The sequence below is a fragment of the Seriola dumerili genome, unplaced genomic scaffold (assembly GCF_002260705.1).
Source record: "Seriola dumerili isolate Sdu_G_001 unplaced genomic scaffold, Sdu_1.0 BDQW01000025.1, whole genome shotgun sequence".
Lineage (NCBI taxonomy): Eukaryota > Metazoa > Chordata > Actinopteri > Carangiformes > Carangidae > Seriola > Seriola dumerili.
The window spans coordinates 2095200-2121230 of NW_019174280.1; the positions used below are offsets into that span (position 1 = coordinate 2095200).

General features: G+C 42.3%; 1 protein-coding gene across 1 annotated transcript in view; it reads right to left on the reverse strand.

Annotated features, from left to right (window-relative positions):
- nmbr (neuromedin B receptor) overlaps positions 1 to 26031 on the reverse strand; it is a 48420-nt gene that overhangs the window by 17408 nt on the left and 4981 nt on the right. Inside the window, exons 2-3 of the mRNA XM_022737875.1 lie at positions 4924 to 5065; positions 3989 to 4204 (exon numbers count right to left, since the gene is read on the reverse strand). Of these exons, the coding sequence (XP_022593596.1) occupies positions 3989 to 4204; positions 4924 to 5065 (358 nt within the window). The remainder of the gene's footprint in view (positions 1 to 3988; positions 4205 to 4923; positions 5066 to 26031) is intronic.

The window sequence follows — 26031 nt, forward strand, 5'->3', positions numbered from 1 at the left end:
GCACAAAAAATTGATCAACAGATCAAGAAACTGACAGACTCCATGGATGGAAGGCTTATGACTGTTATTGAAAAGAAGGGAGGCTATATTGGTCACTGAATTCTTTTTTGGAAATGTCAGAATTGTTTATTTGTAAATTTTGAGTTGTTTTTGTTTGTTATTCTCACTTTAACAGATGAAAATAAACAAGTGAGATGGGAAAATTTTCGTTTTTCATTTAGTTGCATAATAATTGTGCACACTAATAGCTGCCCAATAATTGTGCACAAATGGATATTCTCCTAAGAAAGCCAAAAACTCACTTTTACTGTCTTAAATATTCAGATTTGAGCTTTATTAACATTTTGGATCGAGAGCACTGTATTTGTTCAACAATAAAATTAATCCTCAAAAATACAACATCCCTAATAATTGTGCACACAGTGTATATGGTTTTCTTATTCATTTTAAACATTCCCATTCTAGGACAGTGGTCTCGGACTTTTGGACCCTGCTGTTTATAATATCAACATAACAGGCTTTGGGATGGATATATATTTATGTAACATATGTCTACAATATAAGAATACATACATAAACATGTATTTGTAAAGGGTTGACATGTCAGTGTATGAAATTTTTACACGTTTTCTTCTATATATTCCATATATGGAAATTCAGTATATTTACATATATTACATTTGAGTATGAGCAGCAGACCTGCTGTGCCCCAACTGTGTTAAACTAGCTTAGTAGTTAGTAGTTAATTGCACATGTACCAGTTAAACACGCTTGTCAAATTTAGCTGTAATTAGTGCCAAATCAAATGGTCCTTTCTGGGAAGTTATTTGGAATTTCATGACCCGTAAAATAAGGCACTACCAGAAGCATTTCTTTACAGAGCTGGCCTTGTGCACCGGGGCAGAGTCATATTAAAAACTAAACTAAAACTAAATTGGAAGAACACTGTAGTCTAAAACATCCCAGCATGTTGCAGCATTACGATTTCCCTTCACTGGAACTAAAAGATCTATAGACCAACTAGGAAAAAAGACTTAATCATTATGTGGTGGAAATAGATGATCAGATCAATAAATGAATCAACAACTGAATGAAAAGATCAGACGGATGAAAATTGTAGCTATGTATGTTAATTTTACACATCTCATTAAAACGATCATCACAGACATGATCATTCCTCCATGGCATCTGATCTCTACAGTCAACTGCTTGTACAGTCATTACTTAGGGAGCAGATAAATATGAAGGTGTTATCTGTAGCTACAGTATAATACAAACAAAGCTGTACTTCACCACCGCCTGACCATTATAGTCTGTTCACATCTCAGTGACTGTCTCCTGATCCTCCTCCTCTCTCAGCTCTTTGTGTCAGGAGTTGATTCACTGTTTGTTAGTCAGCGACTCTCCATTAACCCTGAGTTTGTCGAGGTCAACTTCCCTGCAGTGTGTCCTGTTCAGACCTGCAGAGCCACACCAGGCTGCGGTGGGGCTCTGCTTTTTATGTCACTGAAATGACTTCCCCCTCAGTATTTATGTGTTTTCATGTTGGCAACTTCAGTTAATGAGCTCCGTGAAATGAAAAAGGAAAGCAAGAACCACAACAATACCAGAGCTGGTTGTGTTACAAGTCTTAAATCTCTGGTCTGTTGAAAAGAAAAACTGAAAGAAAATTGAAATGAAGCTGCAGCGCTTTCAAAGCTTGTTTGAATGATTTCGTCTTTAAGTCTCATGCCAAGTCCAGTTTTCGCCAGAGATACTTCTACCACTGTTTTCACTGTTAGATTTAATAGGTCTGATAACTCTAAGACCTGCACTACTACTGTTACTGATGTCAGTAAATCAACACTTCCTGCACAGATGCATCAGAATAAAAGTCCAGCAGGTTGGGCTTTTAAATCTAAATGAACAGGAAGTGTCGCGTTTCACTGACGGTAGCTTCACTAATTAAAAGCTAATTGGAAACACCTGGAAACAATTAGTGAGTAAAACCGCCGCTGTGTTAAAAGGAGAAGCTGAGAGCAGCAGTCTGGTGAGTGTGACATGACTCCTCTTGTACTGATGAACTTACTGCTGTAAAAAGGGACATTATATTGGATTTACCATCAGCACTGATTGTTATCACGATAATCCACTGAGCTATATTAGTAATTCCCAGCTGCGCTGCTCCATCATTGATCATGTACACTGGATCTGACCTGCCGCTGTTGGGTCTTTAATAATTCAGCTCCCCCCTCCCTGTGACCTCTCCTCCATCTGTGAAGATCAAGCTGGTGTAAAGTGATTACTCATTCCCAGCTGACACAGTCCTCCACGAAACCTCCCTCACGGCTGAAATATTTACCGAGGCCTCTGAAGCCACTGGAGTGGGAGGTGTGGGTGCAAAAAGCATCGCATCCCAGTCGATCTCCATTAAACTAAACTTCAGGCTGACTATCTTTTCCAAGAGTTGGAAATCACAGAGGACACTTTTTTTTCTTTTTTTTTTGTTCTTGTGTCACTTTCCCCAACTATTTCATTCACTTGCACATTGACTTGTTAGGAGTGAAAAATCAAGTTTCAGAGAGACGAACAGCAGGAGCTTTCTCAGACAGCGACAGGTCAGGCTGACTGTGAAGTGTCCGCTCCCTGCTGGTGTGCAAGACACACTAAATCAAACACTCCATCACACTTGTTGACTGAGAGTTCAAAATTGTGATTTTTAAATTTTAACAAATCATTATCCCCCCTCCCCCAATGAAAATCAATTTTTCATGATTTTGAATTTAAAGTACAGAGTGCCAGCTTCATCATGTAGCCTACACATAGGCTGTGTCCCAATTCAGGGGCCACATCTTTCCGAGGACACGGTCTACGAAGGTGTGGCCCTTTGTAGCCGTCATAGACGACGAAGGCAGTCCGGTCTACAGAGAATTCTGCAAAGTGCGGCTCCTGTTGCCGAGAAACTTACACAACACGTAACTGTTCTTTCACGAAAACTTGAGGTTTTAAGGCCCTTGGTTTTAACAGTTATACTGAAACCCAATACTTATCATTAAAAGTGTAATCTTGAGCTTTCTGTTGGTGTTGTCTGCTGCCATATTATTTTCATTACCGGCACGCAATGAATCTTGGGATATGCCGGACTACGAAGGATCGAGCTGTCGGAGCTTTTGTTGCCCAGGAAAAGGACGTATTCCTTGGCTGAGGAAATGAGACATCCCCCTTTTGCTGCTGTGACACAATCGGTCTTCAAACGCAGCCTCCGAAGGACGAAGCCACACAGCTGTTGTCTCATTGTTGGACGGATTAAATTCTCATCATTTAAAACCATTTTTATATCTTTTATGATCAGTATTATTTCAGTAACTAAGTGACCTTTCTGTGGTTTCATGAATGAAACGATCAATGCTCTCGATCGTTGAAAACACAGCATCTGGTTGAAGGTGCTTTCCTCCTCTTAGGTTCCTGCTGAGGTTTCTTTCTCTTTTTCCTTTTAAAGGGTTAAAACTCTGTGATTTGGGGTCATATAAAAAAAAAAACTGTATTGATTCGACTTGACAAATACAACCAGAGACAGAGTAGCTGCTCAAGGCCAGTTTTCTGCCCCCAGTGATACATGTGTCATTTTCCAACTGAACTCAGTGACCTGTAACTCCCCCGCTGTTACCACCGGTAACCACATCACCAAAACCAATGGGGACTGAAATCAAAATAAAAATATAACTAAAAAACTGATTCAAATCAGACTGTGAAAATGCTACTGCAGCACAAATCAGCTGCTGTTGCTTCTTTGCATTCCTCTTCTTTTTTCTTTTCTTTTTTTTTTTTTTTACGACATGAAGCCGCAAAAAGACGCCACCTATCATCAACAGTCATCTTGCATCAGGAAACAGCCACAGTTGTTTGCGTTGGAACATAAAACCTATAAGTGAAAATAAGTGTACACGTATCAAACCGCTCCTTAGATAAATCATTCATTCATTCGCCCATTCATTCATCCATCCGTCACCTGTCTCTTGGTGTGTTCGCTGACTTCTCCCGGCATGTCGTGGGCACTCTTGATGAGCGTGCGGGCGATGTGGTAATAATACACAGAGATGATCACCAGAGGGATCAGGAAGTAAACCAGGAAGATCATCACAGAGTGGATCTTTGGATGCATCGGATTGGACAGCGGGTACGGCACGCAGTTCACAAAGGTGACGTTCATGTTGTCCCGGTGACCCTGAGAGGGAGAGGAGGGAAGGGATGATTGAGGAGAAATTTGGGAGAAAGGAAGAGATGAAAGAGAAAAAGAGGAGAAAGAGGAACAGCAGGAAGAGAAATTGATTGAGGAGAGAAGAAGGGAAGAGGGCACATGAAAAGGAGGGAGGAGAAAGAGCCGAAAAGATGAGGAAGCAAAAGAGGAGAGATAATGAGAATAAGGGAAGAAATTGAAGGAAAAACAGTCAAAGGAATAGAAAAGATGAAGAGAAGAAAGAGGTGATGCAAGAAAGGACAGTGAGAGGAGAGGAAGAGAAGAGAAAAAGAAAGGCAGGAAAGGAAAGAACAAAATGGAAAGTGAGAGAATGAGAGAATAGAAGAAATAGGAGAGAAGGGAGGAAAGGAGACAACTCGAAAGGAAAGAGGATAAATGAGCACAGAATTAGGGAAAAAAGGTGAGGAAAGAGGTGAGACGGTGGAGGACAGATTGCAGAGTCAAATCATCATCCATAAATCTGACTGTAAAGACTCCGTAGCTGTCGGGGCTGATGTTTGTCTGGAGGGAACGCCGCTGAGACGCTGCTCGCAGAGTGTGAACTCCTTCACCTGCTCTGCTGAGCAGCTTTCACCTCTTTTGTAAGACTCTGCTTTACAAAGGTGTCATGTGACCTGTGCTCTGCCCGGCTTTTGTTGTTGTGGCGTACGGGTGGTGTGAAGGGACCTGCTGTTTGTCCATCTTACCTGCAAGGAGACAACTTGAGAGAAAATGGCCTCGGGGACAGCGAGCAGGACGGACAGCAGCCAGATAGAAACAGCTTTCAGACACGTCCAGAAGACAGCGCTGGACGTCTGGATGTCCATCGGGTTCACTATCGCCTTGTACCTGTTGGAACACAGAGAGGGAAACATCAATTTAATAGCAACAAGAAAGTTCACAATAAAACACTCTTTATTTAATCTGGTAACATTCACCAAGCAGAGCTGAATTATGAATAACCACAGAGAGAGAGTCAGATCGTCCCTGGAAACCACTTCGTCTCTGTGATTGAATATTTTAGACACGTTTTAGACAATATGAATGGTTCACTTTTTAAAAAATACGGGACCAAGGCCGCAGAGTTTGATTTTATGATGATGTAACATTGTGGTAAGAACAACCTGATGAGCCGCAGAGCGAGACCCTCAGACCTGCAGCGGGGCGGGAGTCTGCCACCCGCAATGTTACGGCGGCTTTTAATATTCATTGCAGTCATGCATCTAATTTTCCTCTTTCACTCATCTTTCTTAAACTATTCTATTCATCTATCATATATCATATACAAATGTAGCTGAGACGGGACTGTGATAGGCCGAGACACCTGTCAAATCAAGCAAACCTGCCCCAAAGTCACACCTTTACTACACCTGTCTAGCATTGTCTCTCATAATTGCCAAGAAGAGAAACCAGATTGAGACCATGACTTCTATCTTGTGAAAATATATTTACTGAACAAAAATATAAACGCAACACTTTTGTTTTCGCTTCCATTTTTCATGAGTTGGAATAAAAGATTCAAGACTTTTTTTCTATACACACAAAAATACACCCTGTGTCGGCGAGACCTTTGCCAAGATCATCCGTCCACCTGACAGGTGTAGCATATGGAGATGCTGATTACACAGCATGACTGCTGCACAGGTGTGCCTCAGGCTGCTCACAATAAAAAGCCACTTTAAAAATGTGCAGTTTTTATTTTGAACTGTGGTTTCCTCATGACTTGAGCTACAGAAGTGCATTATTTTTTTTTTTTTTGGGGTCAAAACCCTAACCTCACAGGATTTCTCAAAAGTCCTGTCACAGACACTCCACACTTTATTATTCTGCAGCACACACACTAACTCAGATATTCTGACGACATTTCGGGGATCTTTGAATAAACACATTAAATTAGACTTTGAAAAGGCTGCCACTGTAGACACTATATTAATAAAAGAGGAAAAACCATAATGAAACAAACCCATAATCACACTTGAGGTTTTCTGGCCTGAAACCAAACACAAATCATCGAATAACTCTTTTTTCCCCATCCTGACAGCATTAGTGGTTCCAGGCTCTTTGTTAGTTAATGAGAAACTCCATCAGCCATCGGACGGCTCTGACTGCACACTGGAGGACAAAGAGAGGAAACAATGGGTCCGTGTCACTCTAATCATAATTATTCTTTATGTGTAATCATCAAGCTGCATTTTAAATTCCTCATTAGGCAGAGCAGATCAGTGATTAAGCTGGACAGGGCCTCAGCACAGGAGTGACAGCCATCTGGTAATCTGAACAGATTCCACAAATTACATCGTTGAATATAAGCTTATATATAAGAAAAACTAATTTTATAATTATTTATGGTCTGCAATTTTTCTACAATAGCTATTTCCATTCTCTATGTAGCTCTATGGTATTTTTTTATTGGGGTCTGCCTTTCCCACAGGAGATTCAAATTGAGATTCAGAGGGGATTTCCTGGAATCATGTGTTTCAGTGTTACTTCAGTGTCCCTGTTCACTCCTTTGACCCAGCTGTATCACAGCTGTATCACAGCTGGGTCAAAGGATTACGCTGGCGATATCGATTTCTGTTTTTTCTTTTCAACAAAAATCACATGAAAGATGTTCGTCCGTCTCTCAATTCTTTCTCTCAGCTCAGAGCTCATTGGTTCCTATGTCCTTGTCGCCCCTGTGCCTTACAGCTTTGTCTGCTATTGCCCTGGCTTCCTGGTTCCTGGGAGACTCCGCCTACCTTAGATTGCCGACTGGCTGCACCTGTGAGGAAGAGCATAAGAGTTTGGGCCTTCTCTGACGGTTCCCCACTGGCGCTAGCTGATCATTTAAAAAGTGTCTTTTTTTTTTTTATCGGCTATTCACTTTGAAATTTTGCAAGAGAGAAATGAAAGGAGCAGAAGCTACAGTGAGGTATTGGATGAAGAGCTGTGAGCCCGGCTGCACACATCCAACACAAGTTAAGCTTTTACTATGCCTGAGCTGATGGGATGATTTGTTTCCAGCTGAACCTCCTGTTTCATTAAAACACACGGACACTGCCAGAACCACCAGGAACCAAATCAACCCGCGCTGAAATCTTAAGGATCACAGGTTTAACTAGTATACACAGTACCAGGTCCCTGGAACCGAGGCTGCCGAGTGCACCTGTAGCACTGCATTATTTAAACCTGTGCTTTTCCCACTGTGACTGCGATAACTTGCAGTTAAATGTTTATGTGAGCAAGAAAGTTTAGCCCCATATCTGCAGCAACAGACGGGCAGGAACAAACATTTCCTGCTGCTGCTGCTGCTGCTGCTGCATACCAGCATTTGTGTATAAATATGAAATGGAGCCTCCTTCATCCCCAGTGATGCTTGTATTAGACTGTCAGCGTGTTAAACTGTGTTTACGTTACTCTGACTGAGTCCAGACCTTGTATTCCCACCAGGATATGGTAAAGTTATGCTCTGTCAGAATACAGATAGGGACAAAAAAAAAAAAAGAGAAAAAAGAAAAGAAAAACGTTCTCTTCCTGCTTTACACAAACAGGGTCAGAGTGAGGTCAGACCAGCGCTTCATTCACCCTGCACGATCATTCATTCATTCATGGACCTGGGAGTCGACTCACCTCAGACTCTGTCATACGCTTTTGGCCAATAAATCTTGTATCAATTTGCTGTATCGTAATTTGCTTCGTGTATTATTGATGTAATGATTCAGTGATTATTTATGTCATGTAGGAGCTATAAGTTTTAAGATGTGTCCTCAGGCTGTAAATGTTTGGCACATAAAGTCCGGGAAAAAAATGTTGCCAGCAGTTATTAGTGTGTAAGAGCAGCAAGGGAAATGGTGCCGAGCGATCGGCATCACTGCCGGCTCCTGGCAAGAAACCATGTTCTGCAGCAGAGGAAACTTAACATATAGCACCTTTTTTTAAAAAAAAAAAACACCATTACAGCCATATGTGATAGTGTCACACATGGCTGCAACACTATGGGGATTAATGTGCTGCTCTGTCAGCCTCCACTCTTGCAGGCTGAGTCTCCGTAGGGTCAGTGAGGTCCAACACTGATGTTGGGTGATAAGATCTGGTTCACCTTTGGTGTTGCAGTTCACCTCAAACATGTTGGACGAGGCTCAGATCAGGGCTCTTGTGCAGACCCGACAAGTTTTTCCACACCAAACAGGGAAAACAATTTGTGTATGGAGGGATTGTCATGTTGAAACAGGAAGCAGACGAACATGATGTCACTGTGTACTGTAGCATTAAGATTTCCCTTCATTGGAACTGAGGGGACTCAAACAGAGAGACAAAGCAACTTTTGTTCCAACTGTGAAGATGCCCTTTGAAAAAATAACAGCTGTATAGTCACAATACTGGCAAACAGAAGGCAGTGATCTACAGGATAACCTTCTGGGACACTCCCTGAGGATGGATTTTTCACTGAAGAGCTGTTGACTGAAAAGCTACATTATGTACCTGAGTTCCAGGGTCACTATCATCCATCTGAATCTGCACAAATGTTCAGGATAAGGGTGCATGCCCTTGCAAATACAATAAATAACAGCCTCAGTTCTATTTGTGACCCTCTCAAAGCTGGAACAGGACTGAGTGCAGAGCAACAGGCTCTGCTCTGCAAAGTTATCCACATAACTAAACTAAAGTGATGTGTGTGGCACATAAGAACAGAGGTACAGGAAAGGCAAACTAGGCAAAGGTTTAGGGGCCCCACAAGGCCCCTCCACAGTAGCACATTTTGCAATGACATCTATAAACCCCCTTAAACCTCGCATATACAAATAGACAAATGTAAATTGTATCTTCTGCCAATAGTCTGCACTGAGGGGGGTGGGGGGGGTGAAGAGGTGGAGAGGTTCACCTTGTCGCCATATGCAGCTGTTTGCCCTCGCACCGATCAACAGCAACTAAACTGCCGCTCATCGGTGACGTCAAACAATCCCTTTGGTTTCCTACTAGCCCCAGTCAGCTGCGTGCAGTGTAGACTGAGCAAGTTGCAATGGTTACATTTAACGGCATATATTAATGAACCGTGTGAAGTTTCAGAAGTGCTGCTCATAAGTCACCAGCCCTGGTATTTACCGCTGTGTCTGCAGTCGAGGTTAGATGTCGTCTGATGTTGGATTGCGTATTTAAGAGCAGTGAGTCAGAGCAGGTTGCACTCCTGTAGAAGCTCAGTGCTCTCCCCAAAGGAAACCTGCACAATACTGTCTCACTCATTGCTGGCGTATTTATATAGTAGCCTACATTATCTGCACAACACTCAGTAAAGTTGTGCTTCCCTCCGACGCACTTGTAACACAGTTCTTAATAATACACTGAAGGATAAAACTGTGTTTGGAAAAACAAATTAGCAGCAGGTAAGTGTCATTTCCAGGAGGCGGGGTTGTGTATTCATGAGTTATCCCCACATGAGAAGAGAAAACAGACACTTCCTGATTTCATTCACTTTTATTTCCTCTTGCGCTTGAGGCTTTGGAAGATATTGATGGAGATGCGTGCGCACACACACACATACACACACACATGCGCGGTCTGCAAGTAGATCAGCTTAATTTTATGAATGGCTCTTGCTGTTGCAATATCATTATAAATTACTCATATGAATAATGAATATGTTCTCAGTATAAGTACACTTGCACCTGAGCTGTTTCCAAAGCAGTGCAGTCTAATGAAGTGAGGACAAACAAAAGTTATATTCTATATATTACTGTAAACACTGACTGTTTCCTAATAACTAGAAGTGATAAATCCTCCTCCTCCTCTGAGCCACAGAGCTCCAGTTTCCAAAAACAATTAAAAACAAATTAGTGAGTCTCAATGTTCCTCGCCAGAACACTAAATGTAGATTAATCCGCCAGTAGAAATAGTCCCAAACAAATGCAGCCACACTGATTATACAGGCAACAGATCGCATGATAAATGTAGAGAAGTTATGAATAAGTGTGTGCAGGTGAAATGGCTGGGGAGAGTGTGTGTGTGTAAGTGTGTGTGTGTGTCTCATACACTCCATTATAAAGTCTGATTCACCTGAACCTGGAGCGCTGATCTCCAAGGTTTATGTAGAAGAAGACTGAGCAGCACCTCACTTGGTCCTCAACCCCTCTATTAATGACACCTGGAGGACTCATACCTGCTTGAATATTTATCTATTCGTGGAAAGGGGACACCTCCTGCTTCACATTCATACATTCAGACACACACACACACACACACACACACACACACACACACACACACACACACACACACACACACACACACACACACACGCAGTCATATCAGGAAGACGCTAAGTTTTCTGCTTTTGGACCAGACCACACAGCAGCTCCTCTGTTGGAGTGTAGTGGATCTGGAAAAATCCCAATAAGCTGTGTGTACCTTGGGCTCAGGTTGAATCCCCATTCAAACAACACTCAGGTTAGATCTATGAGTCTATAGGAGGAGGGAAGTGAATGAGCAGCTTCTCCCCAGAGGTGGTACAGTCCTACCTTGCACTGACTTGCAGGGACACAGCAGGCATCCTGTTGCATTTTAACAATACAGTACAAGACGGAGCAGAAAGTGGAAGTGAGAGAACATGTGTCAAAAAAATAATGGAGCAGGATGAGGACAGCTGCGTGAAAATAAGCAACATACTGCAAAAACCTTCCCCTCTCCGGCTCTGCCATTACTCTGTATCAAATAAACAAAGTTAAACTGACCACAACAACGTTAACCAGGAGACTTGATTAGGATTATAGCAAGTGATCCAATGGCAGGAGGTTAAGCTGTAGAACATGGAGGTGTTGTTACTGTTGTTTGGATGGATGGAGGTCAGGCTGGGTTGAGGAACTGCGTGGTTGTATAATCCACAGTCTTTGATTTTGTCTCTGTTTGTATTTTTAATGTCGTATTTGCAGGCAGAGCAGAGGGAGCATGATGATGATGGTGATGATGAAGATGATGATGATGATGATGATGGTGATGATGATGATGATGATGATGATGATGATGATGATGATGATGGTGATGATGATGATGATGATGATGATGATGATGATGATGATGATGATGATGGGCAGGAAAGAAGCAGAGCGACAGATTTAAAAGAAAAAATAAAAGAAGACCATTATGTTAGTCACGAGTCCCTGAGGGTAAGAGACGAACCTGAGAGTCCAAACAGGATCTTTTTCAATGAGATTTCATGTGTTTTTGTTGGAGCTGTGTCACATTAGAGCAACTATTTCCTGCTGGGCGGAACATGAGACCCACCACCTCCCATCAGAGTCCTTTCTCCCCACTTCACTTCAAGTTAAGTAAAAATGTTATACTAAGTAATTTTAAGAAACAATAGGTCGATTCAGTTAATTGACAATATTTCCAGTCAATCGTTACCGTCTAAAATGTGAATTTGATGTTTTTAGTCTCTATGGGAGTAAACTGAGGTTTTAAATTGTTGGTCAGGCAAAAAAAAAAACAATCTGAAGTCATCACTTTTACTTCATACACATAGAAAATAATCTGCAGATGTATTGACATGGAAAATAATCCAAATCATTCTCTGCTTTTACTCTGAACACAAAGTGAAAACTCCAGGCAACATTTTGGGAAAGTCTAAGGTCCTCCGATAACATCCTAACACATATGAATAACTGAGCTACTTGCAACTACAGGAAGCAGCAATATCTCAGCATGGAGGACAGTGTGTTCCCTCTTCAGAGGGAGAAAATTTAAAGGCCACAAAGGAGCAAATTTACAATCATAATCAGGTGGATCACTGATTACAAGTATCTCCTTTCTGTGACACAGTCAGTAATTTCTATTCACATTCACTCTGTAATTTGAGCTCTTAAGAATTCTAATCCCAACTGAAGTGCTCTGCTATTAGAAACCCAGTAAGTAAGAAGACTGGAACTCTAAAGCCCTGCTGGAGCCTGCAATAATCATTTATCCCTGCCATTATCAGGAAAGTATCCTATGACCTATTATTATAGGCTATGCTATATATTAGCAACATTAAGCTATTAAATTGCAGCGGCGGGCAAATTCATATTAAATTAGTATGAAAGCTAGTTCATACTTCATATACAAACTGTATTCATTCATAATGTATTTACTGTACTGATTTTAGTTGCCCCAATCGTTCATCTCTGTAGTGGAGGGATTTCAAAGGAATTGAGGAAACTACCCAGTTGATACGTGGTGCCGTTACCTACTTACAATCTGGGGTCTGAGTATTACGCGTGAGGAAAAGTTAAATTTCAATAACATGTTATTTCTGTTATTTCTATTTTCTCTCTCTCTGTAGTCCAGTGTCATTGTATATGCAGTCCAGTGTGTGTATGTACACACACATATATATATATATATATATATATGTGTGTGTACATACAGTATACAATCTTGAATCTGTCCCAGGAGTCATCTTTGTGTCTTGCCTGTTTCCAACCTCTCAAATATCTGTCACATTCGTGGTAAGCTGGACCCAAATGCAACCAACACACGTGAGCAAGTGCAAAATGTTTTAATAACAAAACGTAACTACTTACAAAACTCAAAATCAAAACAGGGAAACCAACTGAACAGGAAACCTAAGCACGAGGGCCAACAAGGAACTACAACCAGAGACACAGGGGACAACAACAGCAGGTAAAGCCGAGGACAATAACGGCAGACGAACCAACCCAGACAAAGGGGAGCACAGAGACTAAATAGACACAAGGGAGGCAAGGGTGATTGGACACAGGTGAAACACATTAGGGCGGGGCAGCCAATCAACAAGGAGGGAAACAGGATAAAAGACAGGAAAGTCAAAACATCAAGAGACACACAAGGAAACTGACTACAAAATAAAACAGGAAATAGCAAAATCCAAACAAACAACCAGATCTTGTCATGGTAAACCATGACAAGATCTGGTTGAGATCTAGTGACTGCAAAGTTCATAGCATATGATTCCATCTTCATTTGTAGTATTTGGGTGAAACTCCTTTAAATCTACAATTACTTGAATAAAAAGCAGGATCTGGGTGGAATAAACCTTTTATGGCAGTTAATTACGGTCCTGAAACAGTAGCCTGTCCCTGCAGTACACGAGGCTACAGTCACAAGCAGGCGCACTAAAGAGTGTGGTTTTTCCTGAAGGTGGCACCAGAGCAGAAGCCACAGGGCCACTAAAAGTATAAGGGTTCTCGTCAGTGGAGTCAAAATTATCACAAATATGTAAGATGTAATATAATACAAATGGAAAATAAGGTTTACAAAAGAGTGTAACTGTGTGTAACTTTGGGTCCTCACACATCCACACATCACAACCTAAATAAACATGAATATTTTTCATACAGATTTTGAGCTTGAGTCTCATTTTTCTCTGTAATCCTCTTTGAAATGTGAATGTGACGACTGTTGGTCTGACGCCATTAAATTTAATTAATATTTCTTGTGTTCAAATTGAAATTTTAGACCAAGTGCGAGTCTGAGCTGAGTTGTGTGGGTGGACAGATCCAGTGTGAGGCTGAGGAGGAAGTGTAGACCTCGTGGGGCGATTGCTGATCCCATGACTGTGACAGATAGATTACAGAGAAGGATAAAGGCTCACTAAATCCTGAATCTGTCCTCTGGGGACTAAATCCCAAAATCAGGAGCATCAAAACCTGACCTAGAATGGTTCTGTGATGTCCGTATGAGTGTAGCTGAATTGCCATTTAATTCCTCAAAAATATGGGTTCTCCTCTGATGCCAGCAGTTACTGTTGCCATTTCCTGGTCTCAGAAGTGCTGAGGAGCTTATCTGAGCCAAGCTCAGTTTCATCTCATTGAGGCTGAAATTGGTGCCGAGGTTGGAAATCATTTGCTGTGTAGATGTAGATGTAGAATTACAGCAGGTACAGAAAAGCCAAGTACAGAGGAAAATCATAGTTAAAAATACAGCAGAGTAGTAGAAGGTATTCAGCAAAGCCAGGGGCCTCTGTAGTAACAAAAGGGCTTTTCCACAATGGGAAAGAGTTTGTTGGGATAAGGTTTCACCAACTATGTCCTCCTTTGCTGCTCAGAGACAACCGTCAATATTTGAATGACTCTAAGAGATCACTTGTGAAGAGAATGTAAACACTGGAGAGAGAGCAGGTCCCTCAGTTGGTAGTCTGAGGGGTCCAAGCAAGACACTGAACCACAACTGCTCCCAGTGGTGAGGCTAAGACCTTGTATCTGAATTTCTTTGTACTATAAAGGAGTTTTAATAGTTTGAACAAAAGACCAATTCTGTTGTTTTGCTGGCGCTGATGGTCTTCGTCGACCGCTAGGTTTCCCCAATAAAACTGAAATCATTAGAGCAGAGGTCACTGATAGGTGGACCGTGATCCGGATCCGGACTCGGACGCAGTCCTATCTCGACCCGGATGCATTACCTATAAGTTGACAGAGCGTTTCTGTCAGTCAGTGAGTGGGATACACTTTTGTCCAACCTGACCTCTTTCACTTTTAATTGAGTACCCATGCATTAGAGGCTTTCAAAGAGAATCCTTCTATGTAGCTGAGTTCATCAAGGGCACACATGGCACATTGTGCGGTTCCCTTATTTTTTTATTATTCCCCCAATGTCAAAGTGAGCTTTAACAACTCTTCTAGGGTGGACTCACTCTAAAAGAGCAGGTTGAGGGATGACAGTACTTGCCCCTTCCTCATTAACGCCACTGGGCTGGCTTTGACTGATGCCCTGAACCCCCAACTGCTCCAGCTAAGCTTCCTCAGACCTGACACAAATAACTACCGTCTGACAGCACTTTTCTTTTTTTTGTCCTACAGCAGCTACAATGGTTTAATTCACTGACGGCCTGAGGCTGCAATGTCCCACACAACACAGAATTCACTGCATCTCCTCTCAGGCCTTTCAGCAGAGATCACACTCCCCTTAAAGCCTTTGTAACAAACTTCAATCCGGCAATGTGCTCCAGATTCAATGGCTTGACATGTAGTGATGCACATGGTGAACACATGGCCGCACCCACCAGCACCAACACCTGTTACCATAGCTACCGATCTGGTGCAAACCTAAAAAGTTGTCTTTTTTTAAAGAAAGGCTTTGTCACTGAGCCATAATTGTGACTCAGGATGCCAGCGACTCTCTCAGCATGTGGAGAATGTAATTTTCTTGACTCTGCGGCCACACTGATATAACCCCGAGGCCGGTGAGTCATGAATCAACCTGTGGACGCAGAGACTGAAAGATGGCACCATGCCCCAGTGGAGCTGATTTACCATGAACTGCTACCAGCTTTTCTGGGCTGGGTTCAGGGATTTGTTTTGTTGTAACAGAAACAGAGGAAGATTGTTAAGGGTGAGCAAAGGAAACCCTCAGGGGCCGAGGAAGAACGTGTCGCCTGTACTTTAGAAAAAGAGACGAAAGTTCAAGATGGCAAACTCGGCAAGAAATGAAACCAAAGTTCGTCATCACGGTGGATCCTACTGTTATGATGGATGACTTTGCTTTCTCTCTGCTCTGGACATTTATCTCTCATTAGCTCAAATCCCTTCCTGTCCAATCACTTCTTTTCTCTGTTCTTCAGCAAGCTCCATTCCTCGGCCTCCCTCGCCTTTTCTACTCTAATCGCCTCTTACTCATCTTCTGTTTCATATCCTCTCCTCTCCTCTGACCACCCTGTACCTTTCAGAATAAGACATCCTCTGCTATTAAAACCCTTTGTTAGGTGATTTCTAACTCCATCATCACTTCATAAAAAAACGGGGCAGCAGATGTTTTTCTTTCTTGTCCTCCACAGACCTCCTGCTGTTGACACCTTAGTGGCAGAGAGCTGAAAGAAAAATTGATTCCACGAACAAAGCTGGAGAGAAATTCCTTCTTCCTTTCCACCTCAGCTTTGATTCCCTTTCCTGCCAATTCTTTATCACACAAACCCATCTCCCAGGGCTGCAGGAATATATTGTTCTCTCTGTTGTCAGGATGATATGACCTCTGATCTCAGAAAGTCTGATATCCCACAAATTAGAATGGATTTGGCAAACAGAAGTTGCCCACTGATTGGATTTTGGTGATAATCACATATCCTAGATTGTGTGTTATGGTGCATTCATGTGCTGGTTGTAAGGTCTGTAATAAAGAATTCTTACAGTAAGTCTTTTGTTACAAGACAAACCAAAACCTGAATCCAAGATTAAGAAGAGGACAAATGAAAGCTGCATCTTTAAAAGTTGGAGGATGGATGTGGACATTTGCTCTCCAGCGAGTGCCTTCTACAGGTCAGTGAGACTGTATAAAGGTGTTAAAATTGACATCTAAAAACAAGTCAATGCTTAAAGACATTGTTTGAAATGTTAGGAAATGTATGTATTCATTTTTGAAACCACTCTCACATCGGTATGCTAAATATGAAGCTTGAGTCAGCAGATATTTAGCCTAGGCGAGCAAAAAAATGAAAGCAAACAGCTAATTCACAAATCCACCTACCAGCTCCAAGTACCAAAGCTCAGTAATTTTTCCAGCCTTTTTTACAACAGACATTCTGACTTGTCAAACTAAAAGCACAAATGTTACTAGCAACATCAACCATGATTCAGCACAGGTTGTATAAACTCACTTTAAAGGAGCTATTTGAAAGTTTTGCTAATGCTACATAGCTGCTACATGTCCATTACTTACCACTCTGTAAGAAACGTTACAAGTTCAGCATCAAACTTCATTCCTTTACTCACCTCGAGTTGTTTCCAGTGGTTGAAAGCAACTCTGGTCTCTATCACATCTTTTCTTCTACTGAAGTTAGCATGCTAACCAGCTAGCCCCAGCTCACTTTCCAATAGCGACTCACTGTAGCCTCCTATCCACCCTGAAGACATAGCACTGTTCAGGGTGAATTATAACCTCATGTCTTGTAAACGCAACAATGGCTGAAGCTTTTGTCAGGCAACAATCACCACCATACTAGCAATGTGGTCATTTCAGCCTGTCACCCAGCCTGCTCAGACAGAAATCCCTCAACTGTTAGATGGATGGCAATGACGCTTTTTTTTACAGTTCTCTGAGGATGAATCCTACTGACTGTGCTGATCCCTTAAATAACTTAGATCAATCTAAGTAATTGATAGTTTCATTTTCTGTTTGGGGGAAAGGACACCGCTCAAAGGTTGCCAGATTGGGAACAGGCCTGGAGGCTGCCATGATTGCCATTTTGGAAATGGACAAATGCCATGTTCAGTGTGTGATAGCAGCCGCACATTTGTATTCTGGTATCTACAGTGAGCTGTGTGCCCTCCTGTCCCTGTTTGACCATCTTGTTACGGAGGGTTTGGCCACCCAGCAGTCATCAGCTCATGTGTTTGTGGACATACTCAGCTGAACTCCGTAGTTGTGTGCATCATCTTGATAGGAAGTGATTGGGCTCCAGTAGCCACTCCAATCATTATGTTAATTATGCATTAGGCTGGTTACGCTTATCAAGGATCTTCAGGCAAGTTAAGAGCCGTTATGGGCTCGTTAGTGGCTTTTAGCCTCGTTAGGGGCTCATTAGGGACCATCAGGGTCAGAACCACAGCCGAATTGCTGCCCGAAGCTGTGTGATCAGGAAATGAGTTTCCTGTTAACAAGCTGATCACCATGCTTCAGAGGGACACGGATGCTGCCTGTTGGTAAACAAAAAGCGGCTCACAGAGCGGGAAGAGGAGGCCCAGCGGTGCCACTGAGCTCTGCAGCTGCCGCTCACTCATTCATTTAGCCTTGCAAATTCTGCCAGACACTGTCCTCCCAAGAGACGTGATGGCGTCAGTTATCCCTGAAAACACTAAATAATGACATGAGTTAACACTGAATTGACAAAGGTGAAAACAAAGATGTTATTATAGAGACAGGAGGTTAGAGTGGAGGTATGAGTCAAGAAGACATCAAACTTTAACATGTGAGATCACCATTTCTTTCCCGTTTCCTACAGACAAGGTTGGTTTCTCCTAAACGTGACCATGATCTTTCCCTGATCTGAACCACGTTGTTCTGTGCCTAAACCTCACCAAACCTAAACTATAGTGTTTTCACATCAGGAAACACCTTTTCTTTTTTACATCAGATCAGTGCTCAATTGATTTAGTAATCAGACTCTCAATGGAAAGAAAAAGGAGAAAGGATCAAAACAGGTTGAGCAGAACAAGAGCTATCGTCTTTTTTTATTCCACACATTCTTCATCTTTTCCTACAATATCCACAATGCAACTTGGTCACCAACAGTTGGGTCAGAGATTGGGGTGAGGTAGCAGCTAATGTAGCCTGGAGTTGAATGAGCATGGGAAACCTCCAGTGGAAGACGTCCTGGAGGATCCTGATCAGATTCCCGAAGGACCTTTCAATGCAAAGGAGGGGCGACTCTAATATTAGCTCGGTCAATGGATGGATAAGATAGACCTTTTTTTGGGGGGTTGAGTTTGGAGGACTTAGAGACTGCCTGACATCTCATTTATGACCGTCTACAACAAACTTTCAAAGTGTCCATGAGCAAGAAGTCATTCAAACACGGTGAACATTTGTGCATAAATTCAGACTAAACATACGTTCATGAAAGGGCCTCAGTTTGTACAACCCAATGTTGAGGATGCACAGATTCACAACAGTAACTTCTCTGAATTCAGATCCTTCTTTTATTTACAGCTTCCTTTCCATTTACATTGTTTTCATCTCCGAATCCACTTCCAGGAAGAGCATTTAACTCGCGTGAGCGCACAACCCGACGTTACTCACGCCACTCTTCTCTGTGCAGAAACATTTATATGTATCAGAGGCATAATTTCAGTGGCAGCAGTCCATTACTGTTGACATCACTTCAAAACTGAACACTCACAACAAACAGCATACTCCAGAGTAAACATCTGTGTATGTGTGTATCAGTACAGTTGTAGTTGATGGGGCTGCAGCTAATTGATGGGCATCTTCATCACAGACACAGACTAATATCTCTCCCTTTCATTTGATATATTTATGGCTCTACAAAGCATTAAAGAGACAGTGAGTTCAAGTGAGAAACCCTGTTTCTACTATGATGCTAAAAGCCAAGACAAACAGACGCCTTGCTACTGTATAAATGTAAAGCTGCTTGTGTTTCCTTTCGTCTTCATTGAGTTTCCATGTAAAGGTCAAGCTCTGGATTTAAGTGGAATTCAGTTGCACTGACATTCTGAAGATTTCAGCTGCTCCCATGCATGACACATAAAGTACTGACCTTTACCTTTACTGCAGGAAACACACACACACACACACACACACACGTACACACAAACTCAGCACTGAGTTGTCCCCTGAGGTCTGTGCTGTCTGACCTTGAATCAGAACTCAGATCAGATCTCTGTCTGTGTGCTTGTTCTGCTGACTTGAGTCTTATGAAAACGGATTTCACCCCCGCACCCTGTCCTGTCAATACACACGGTGTAACAGTGTATTTAGGATAAATAACTACCAATCACTTCCATCACTGCATCTAAAAATACAAGTCAGCAACAAGATGTGATGAGGTCCCTTGAAATAAGACAATAATGGAATGGGAAGCATGAAGTTTTGTCCCAGGCTAAACCTGACTTTTCTGGCCTAAAACCCAAATACACAAGATGTGTGTGTGTGCTTTAAGAGATTGTGTTTGAGAGAAAAAAAATCCTAATTATTAAATATCTAATTGTACATATATTATTATCTATTATTTATCTTTTTTAGGCATCATTAAGCATTATAATACTGCAAATTTCCCCACTGTGGGTGTACTTTTTTCCAGCAATCCAAAGTAAATTACAAAATACACAGTGTGCATGTGGCCCTTTTAAAATCAATTTTTTTTGGGACTGACACCACCATGGTGAAGGGTCAGGGAAGGATCTTGGTCAGGTTTTAAAATTTCGACAGGAAACAGGGAACATCAGCGGTTTAAGTCGGATGCGTCTTGGACCCATCAATCCAACCTGACCTCCTCTCTCTGTGGACTCAGTGGCTCTGTAATAATGTCACCTGTCTTCCTTCTTTGCTCTTTGCATTTTTGGGTATTTGCTGAAATGACTGATGCTGACACCTTCCTTGGGAGGACAGTCTTGTTTTCAGCCTCAACAACCTCCAGTAATAAGATAGGGCAACCTCTGTTTTGCCTGAGAGGCGAAATCAGGGGCAAACTACAATTACCACTTTGCGGCTGTATGGGTCCACCAACCAATCAAGTTGGAGTTTACATCCATGTCTGTCCTGAATGTTGCTGCAAAGAAACTACAAATTCTAAAGCGTGTATGATTCAAAAAGCAGCAAAGAAGATCTATGCCATCACCACAGGTTCAAGATGGGCACCCAAGATACGTGTCAACAATTCATTAAACAAACCAAATGTGAAATATTCCCCTTCTCTAGAGTCCAAGAGAATGTTTCTACCAAATTTGAAGATATTCCCTCAAGGCGTTACTGAGATATTGTGTGCACAAGGCCGGTGAGGTCACTGTGACCTTGACCTTTGACCTTTTGACCACCAAAATCTAATCAGTTCATCTTTGTGTCCACGTCAATGTTTGTGCCAAATATGAGGACATTCCCTGAAGGCGTTACTGAGATATCGAGTTCATGAACTTCAAAACCTGAAAACAACATGCCTCGACAACAGAAACATCACACACATAAAAACTCTGCAGGTCACTCACTGATGCTGTGACGGTTTATTGCTGTGAATGCTCAGTAATAATTCAGACAATTCAGATGAGTGTATCAGCATTTTCATCAACTCCTCTCTTATCTCAGTCAGACACACAGCTTGGAGAGGTTTTAGTGAGGGAATTAAACACAACCTGCAAATGAAAAAAAAAAAGCAGATGCTGATTCACTCTCTCTAATACACGTCTCTCAGCTCCCGTTCATTCATATACACACCTGTCCCTAAAGGGCAAATCTTTCCCGGTTCACTTTATTGAAGTAAACCAACTATAGCTGCAGACGTTTGTAGCTGAAACACATGCACATGGAGTCAAAATGTTCTAACAGCTCTCTGCTCTGTGTCAGGATGTGATTGTGTGACTGTGTAGTCATCCCGCAACGCAACACAGAGGGGTTTCTATTTTTGAGCTTCTTTGTCAGGATTTTTTCAGACTTTCGGTGCTGGTTGAAAATTGTAACTAAACTGGTACGTGATGAATTTCATTCACATCACGTCAGCGTGTTAACTAGAGCTACCAGTCCTCTGACGTAACCCTCAGGAGCCCATCACCACCCCCCATCATTAGGCGCAGGCGATGTAGGTGACACCACACACCTGACGCCGTGAGGAGTCGGTAGGGAGACGCTGTTTGTCGTCGTGTCATCAATTCAAAGTGCTGGATGCTGCGATTTGTGACCCTGCAGTTCATTTGCTAATTTGCTTCACACAGATCATTCACACAGGGACATGAATACCAGGTTGCTAACAAGACATACTACAGAACACTATGCGAAATATTATAGAAAACCACCTGCACAAAGGAAAGTTTCTTTCAATGCAGAGCTTATTGTTGTGATACATATGTAGATACTGGTTTTGCAGTGTGAACGGCAGTCTGCAGAATGTAGAAAACAAAAGCATGCTAGCTGCCCTGCGACATGAAACAAACATGTAATTAAAAGCAGGATAAGTTATAGGAGACCATAGTGTGCATGTTAACGGCTGACACCACCGTAATGATCTGTCATCAAGCTGTGACACATGTGCTCACTCTGTTGCTCCCAGCATGCACCTGTAGGCTTCCAGCTGCTCATAATATAAATAGTTCACCGCTGCTCCACACCTTCTGTACACTGGCTTTTTACTCCTGCTCATTCTCAACCCCTCTCTCTCTCTCTCTCTCTCTCTCCATTCTTACTCCTTTCTTATTCCACTGCAGTCACTTCATCTTTTATCTGCAGCCGAGTTTCCGTTGAGTTTCTCGGAAACATTCATTTGAGGTGTACGTCACATACGTTAACAGTTGCAGCGCTGTTCGCCACGTCGCTGTGACTCACTGAGTTTGTTTCACACTGAGTTTTTTCATTCAGCGGAAGTGAACCTGCTGAAGATGTTACAAAACCAGGATTCATGCTGTAATCCTGTCTCCATGAGCCATGACACATCCATTAATGCTGAATGCGTCATGACTTAATTCAGTATGACTCAAGTCCTAACTGTTACCCAACTTCATTTACGACTTTAAAGGATGGCTTCTATTTTGGGTCTGTCTTTCCTGCTTTGGTCCGGTGATGGTAAACCTGGATGCTGCAGCATACAGTGATATGTCAGACAACAGCGTCCTACCAACTTTGTGCCAACAATATGTTGAAGACTCTTTCCTGTCCAGTCTTCATCAAAAGAGACAAACGAGAACTGAAACTGTTAGGCCCTTAAACAATAGCATATCTGCAGTTATTCTGATAACCCACTAGTTGTGTTCCAAGAAAAAATGCCTTAAAGTTCCTCCAGGCAGTTTTTAAACTCTGTAAAAATCCTCTGCTCAGATTAATATTTTGTTTAACATGGTTTTCCCAGAGAAAAAAGTGAAAAAAACTGGGTCTGAAGCTCATCTCCTCTTACTTCCTGATTGAGAAATCTGGATCAGGCCTTGAGCCCCGCCCACCACCTGCTTGCCCCCTCGTCCCCACAAGTTGACAGGATTGGTTCCTTAGGTTTGTGACATATGAAACCCTGGCTGTCTGACTATTTCCACCTTGAATTGCAGTGAACTAATGACAGTCTCATAAACACAGATTCAGTCATGGTGTTGGTGATTATCTAACTCATCATATGTCCTGTATTATATAAAAAAGATCATATGGACGTTAACAAGGTTCAATACTTGGGGCATTTACATTTGCTGGCTCCAACCTTTGAAATGTGAAGATTTCCAGCCTGAGTTTGTCTTACGTGATTAAAAGTAAGTATCCTTTTGGTTCCTGAATTGCATAATGTAAAGATGTTATATCGGGTTTTAGAAACTTGACATCTTGGGCGTTGACATCTTACAGAGCAAACGTCTATAAAACCGTCACAATAATCGTTAGTTGCAGCCGTGAACAAGAAAGATAAGGTGAGAAATTCCCATAATATCATTAAAGCAGCAGTTTCTACCAATACTGACTCATATGCTTGTTGAACTTTTCACCTCTGGAAAAACGAAGATTGTGCGTGTTGTATTAAACTAATTTAAGATTATTATCAGTTATCTTCATGCTAACCCCTATTTTATTGGATGCTACAGTAGGTCATCTGGTCTGCAAATGTCACGGGCAAATCGAATCCCACCTCAGAAGCCCATTAGTCCATGTGGCACCCTGAGGGAGATCTGGCTGTCAGCACCGCTTTACATCCCAAAACACAACAAGATTCTGGCATTTTCTTGTTTCCTCTCTCTCTCCCCTCTGTTCGTGTGCAGCGTCTTTGTTGCAGTTTCCAGACTGAGCTGACCTTGGATTTAAAGCAGAGAGGAAGGCCTAACCCCCACTGACTGCTGTGTTTTAAGAGGGCGTGTTGAAGTGAGACGGAGGGCGAAATATTTCATAGAGGAATTAGGCTGCTAATTGATAATTAAGGGAGTGTTTCATGCGTCATCTGAGAGTTTGGTTGGTTAGGAGCAATTACACAGCTCCTCTCCACCGTTCAGATGAGCGTGCTCACAGGTCAGGAGTGACGGCATGACGAGCAGCAGACAGGAAATGACATCTGTCACGGTGACAGCGGGGGAAGCAGAGGAAACACATACACGCTTTCAGGCAAATTATAAACCTCTGTACATTTTGAGTGTTTGGGGAGTGTCAGGCGATGAGTTGTGGCCGTCTGCAGAGCCCGAGTCAGCCTCGCAGGCTGCAATCTCCCACCCACATCCCCCCCCCCCATGCCACTGAGAGCATAAATTCTAAAAGTTGTTGAGCTCTGAAGCAACGGCTTCGCTCCACCCGACAGAGGATGGACATGAGAGGATTTGGAGTCAGGTATCTCCTCTCCCTGTGGCGTGGGCACAGTGAATCCAAAAATCTGAGGTGGTACTTTTCATTATTTATTGAGTAATTTTATTTCCCCTCCAAACTGAAATCTTTGTGGAAACTTTATAGCACCTCAGCTGTGGATCTGTGTTTACTCAAACTGTTTGTAACTGTCTACTAATTCATCACGCTGCTCCCCGACAGATACTGGAGACTTGAGGCGGAGACTGGTATTGATGTGAAACAGCACAAAGATTCAGTCACAATACATCATTTGTGGCATATTTGTTGAGAGGATCCCTGAGTTCCAGCTATTACAGGATTATTGGAGATTTGTAGTGAGCCGGTCATTGATCACCTTGTATCATGAAAGATGAAAACTGCTACAAACACCATCCACGAGTCGTAGCATCAGCTGAATGAGTGAATGTGATAAAGATGTGACGTATCTTTCGAGGTGATGTGGGTCATTGTAGGTCAATGACAGACTGATGCATTACAGTATAAACACACTACAAACCTTAGAGAAACTGTCTGTAACACTGAAGTTCAACTTCTGTGTATACGTGCTTTGTCTCCACATGTGTCTCCAAAGACAACTCGTGATAGGATCTCACTGCTTGTGATGTCATCTTTCCAGCGAACCAACTAACTACCTTACTAGCTGGTAAGACGACATTTCTACAGCATTATTACTGCTACTTCTACTACTATTACTGCAAATACAACATCCAGCATAAGTTCAACTGCTCCGACTAAAAGAGCCCAGTGAAAGCTCAGTAGACAGACAACTACACATTTTTATTTATTTCTCTCTCCTTCATTCATCTATTCATTCATTCATCCCCTAAACTCCACTTCAAGCTTGAGACCCGCCTCCTTCCTGCTTCTCTCTTTTCAGTCAAGAAAGCATGAAAATGTGCCGCTGCTCTCTGAGCAAACAGGAGCCAGTCACCGCTCTGTGTGGTCTTCGCTGCATGTGGAGCTCCTGATGCTCCTGATGCTGATATTTCATATGCAACCACCAGCTTCACTGCAGCCGCCAGCATCACAACTCCACCTAAAATCAGACTGATGACGGTCAAGGTGGGTATTAACAGAGCCGTTTCTTGCTATGTGCAGACTATGCAAATGCATAGGGCCCCCTCAGCCAGTAGGGGGCCCCCAAGCTGCAATTTCAGCCTCAAAAGATTTGGGGAGAATTAAAATGACCTGTCTTTATTTGTAGCCAGCAAAGCCTCCTCATGTGTTTAGTGAAGCACTTATATGCTCAAAAAACTAATGTAGGATATAAACAAAACTAATCTGCAATGGCAGGGAAGCTGTGGCTTGTGTTTCTGGGGGATCCATTATTAGGTTGTTATGCAATGAGTGACGTCTGCCGACAGGTATGATGAGATGACTGACAGCCGCACGTCACATCAGCGAGCTGAGTAACGGTAGTGTTAGAAACAGTATCACGGCATCAAAAAGGACATTTCCCTCTGGTGCAGATAAAAGAAGAAAACTGAAGAAGAAAAACGCTCACAGGGAAAAGGTAAGGCATTTGTTAATGATGTAGATTCACTTGTGGGGTGGAGGGGGGAGCTATAATGTTGGTCAACTTTTGAGCCACTTTGCTACTTTTGTCTCGCTGGCTAACTCAGCTAGCCTCAGCTAAATTGATAAATTAGCTAGCTCAGCTAGCTGGCTAGGATTGTGCGTATGCAAATAAACCCAGCTTTATACAGTGTGTGCTTTATGAAAGAGCTAAAATAAAATGATCATTTGAATGGACTGTGCTGTGGGACTGATTGACTGAAGTGACACCCATCATGTCGGATTATAGCAGGCTGCAGAGCATTTTGTTGCAGCTGCTCAGTAACATCACACTTTGGGTGTGTTGTTGGGCAAAGTTCTGC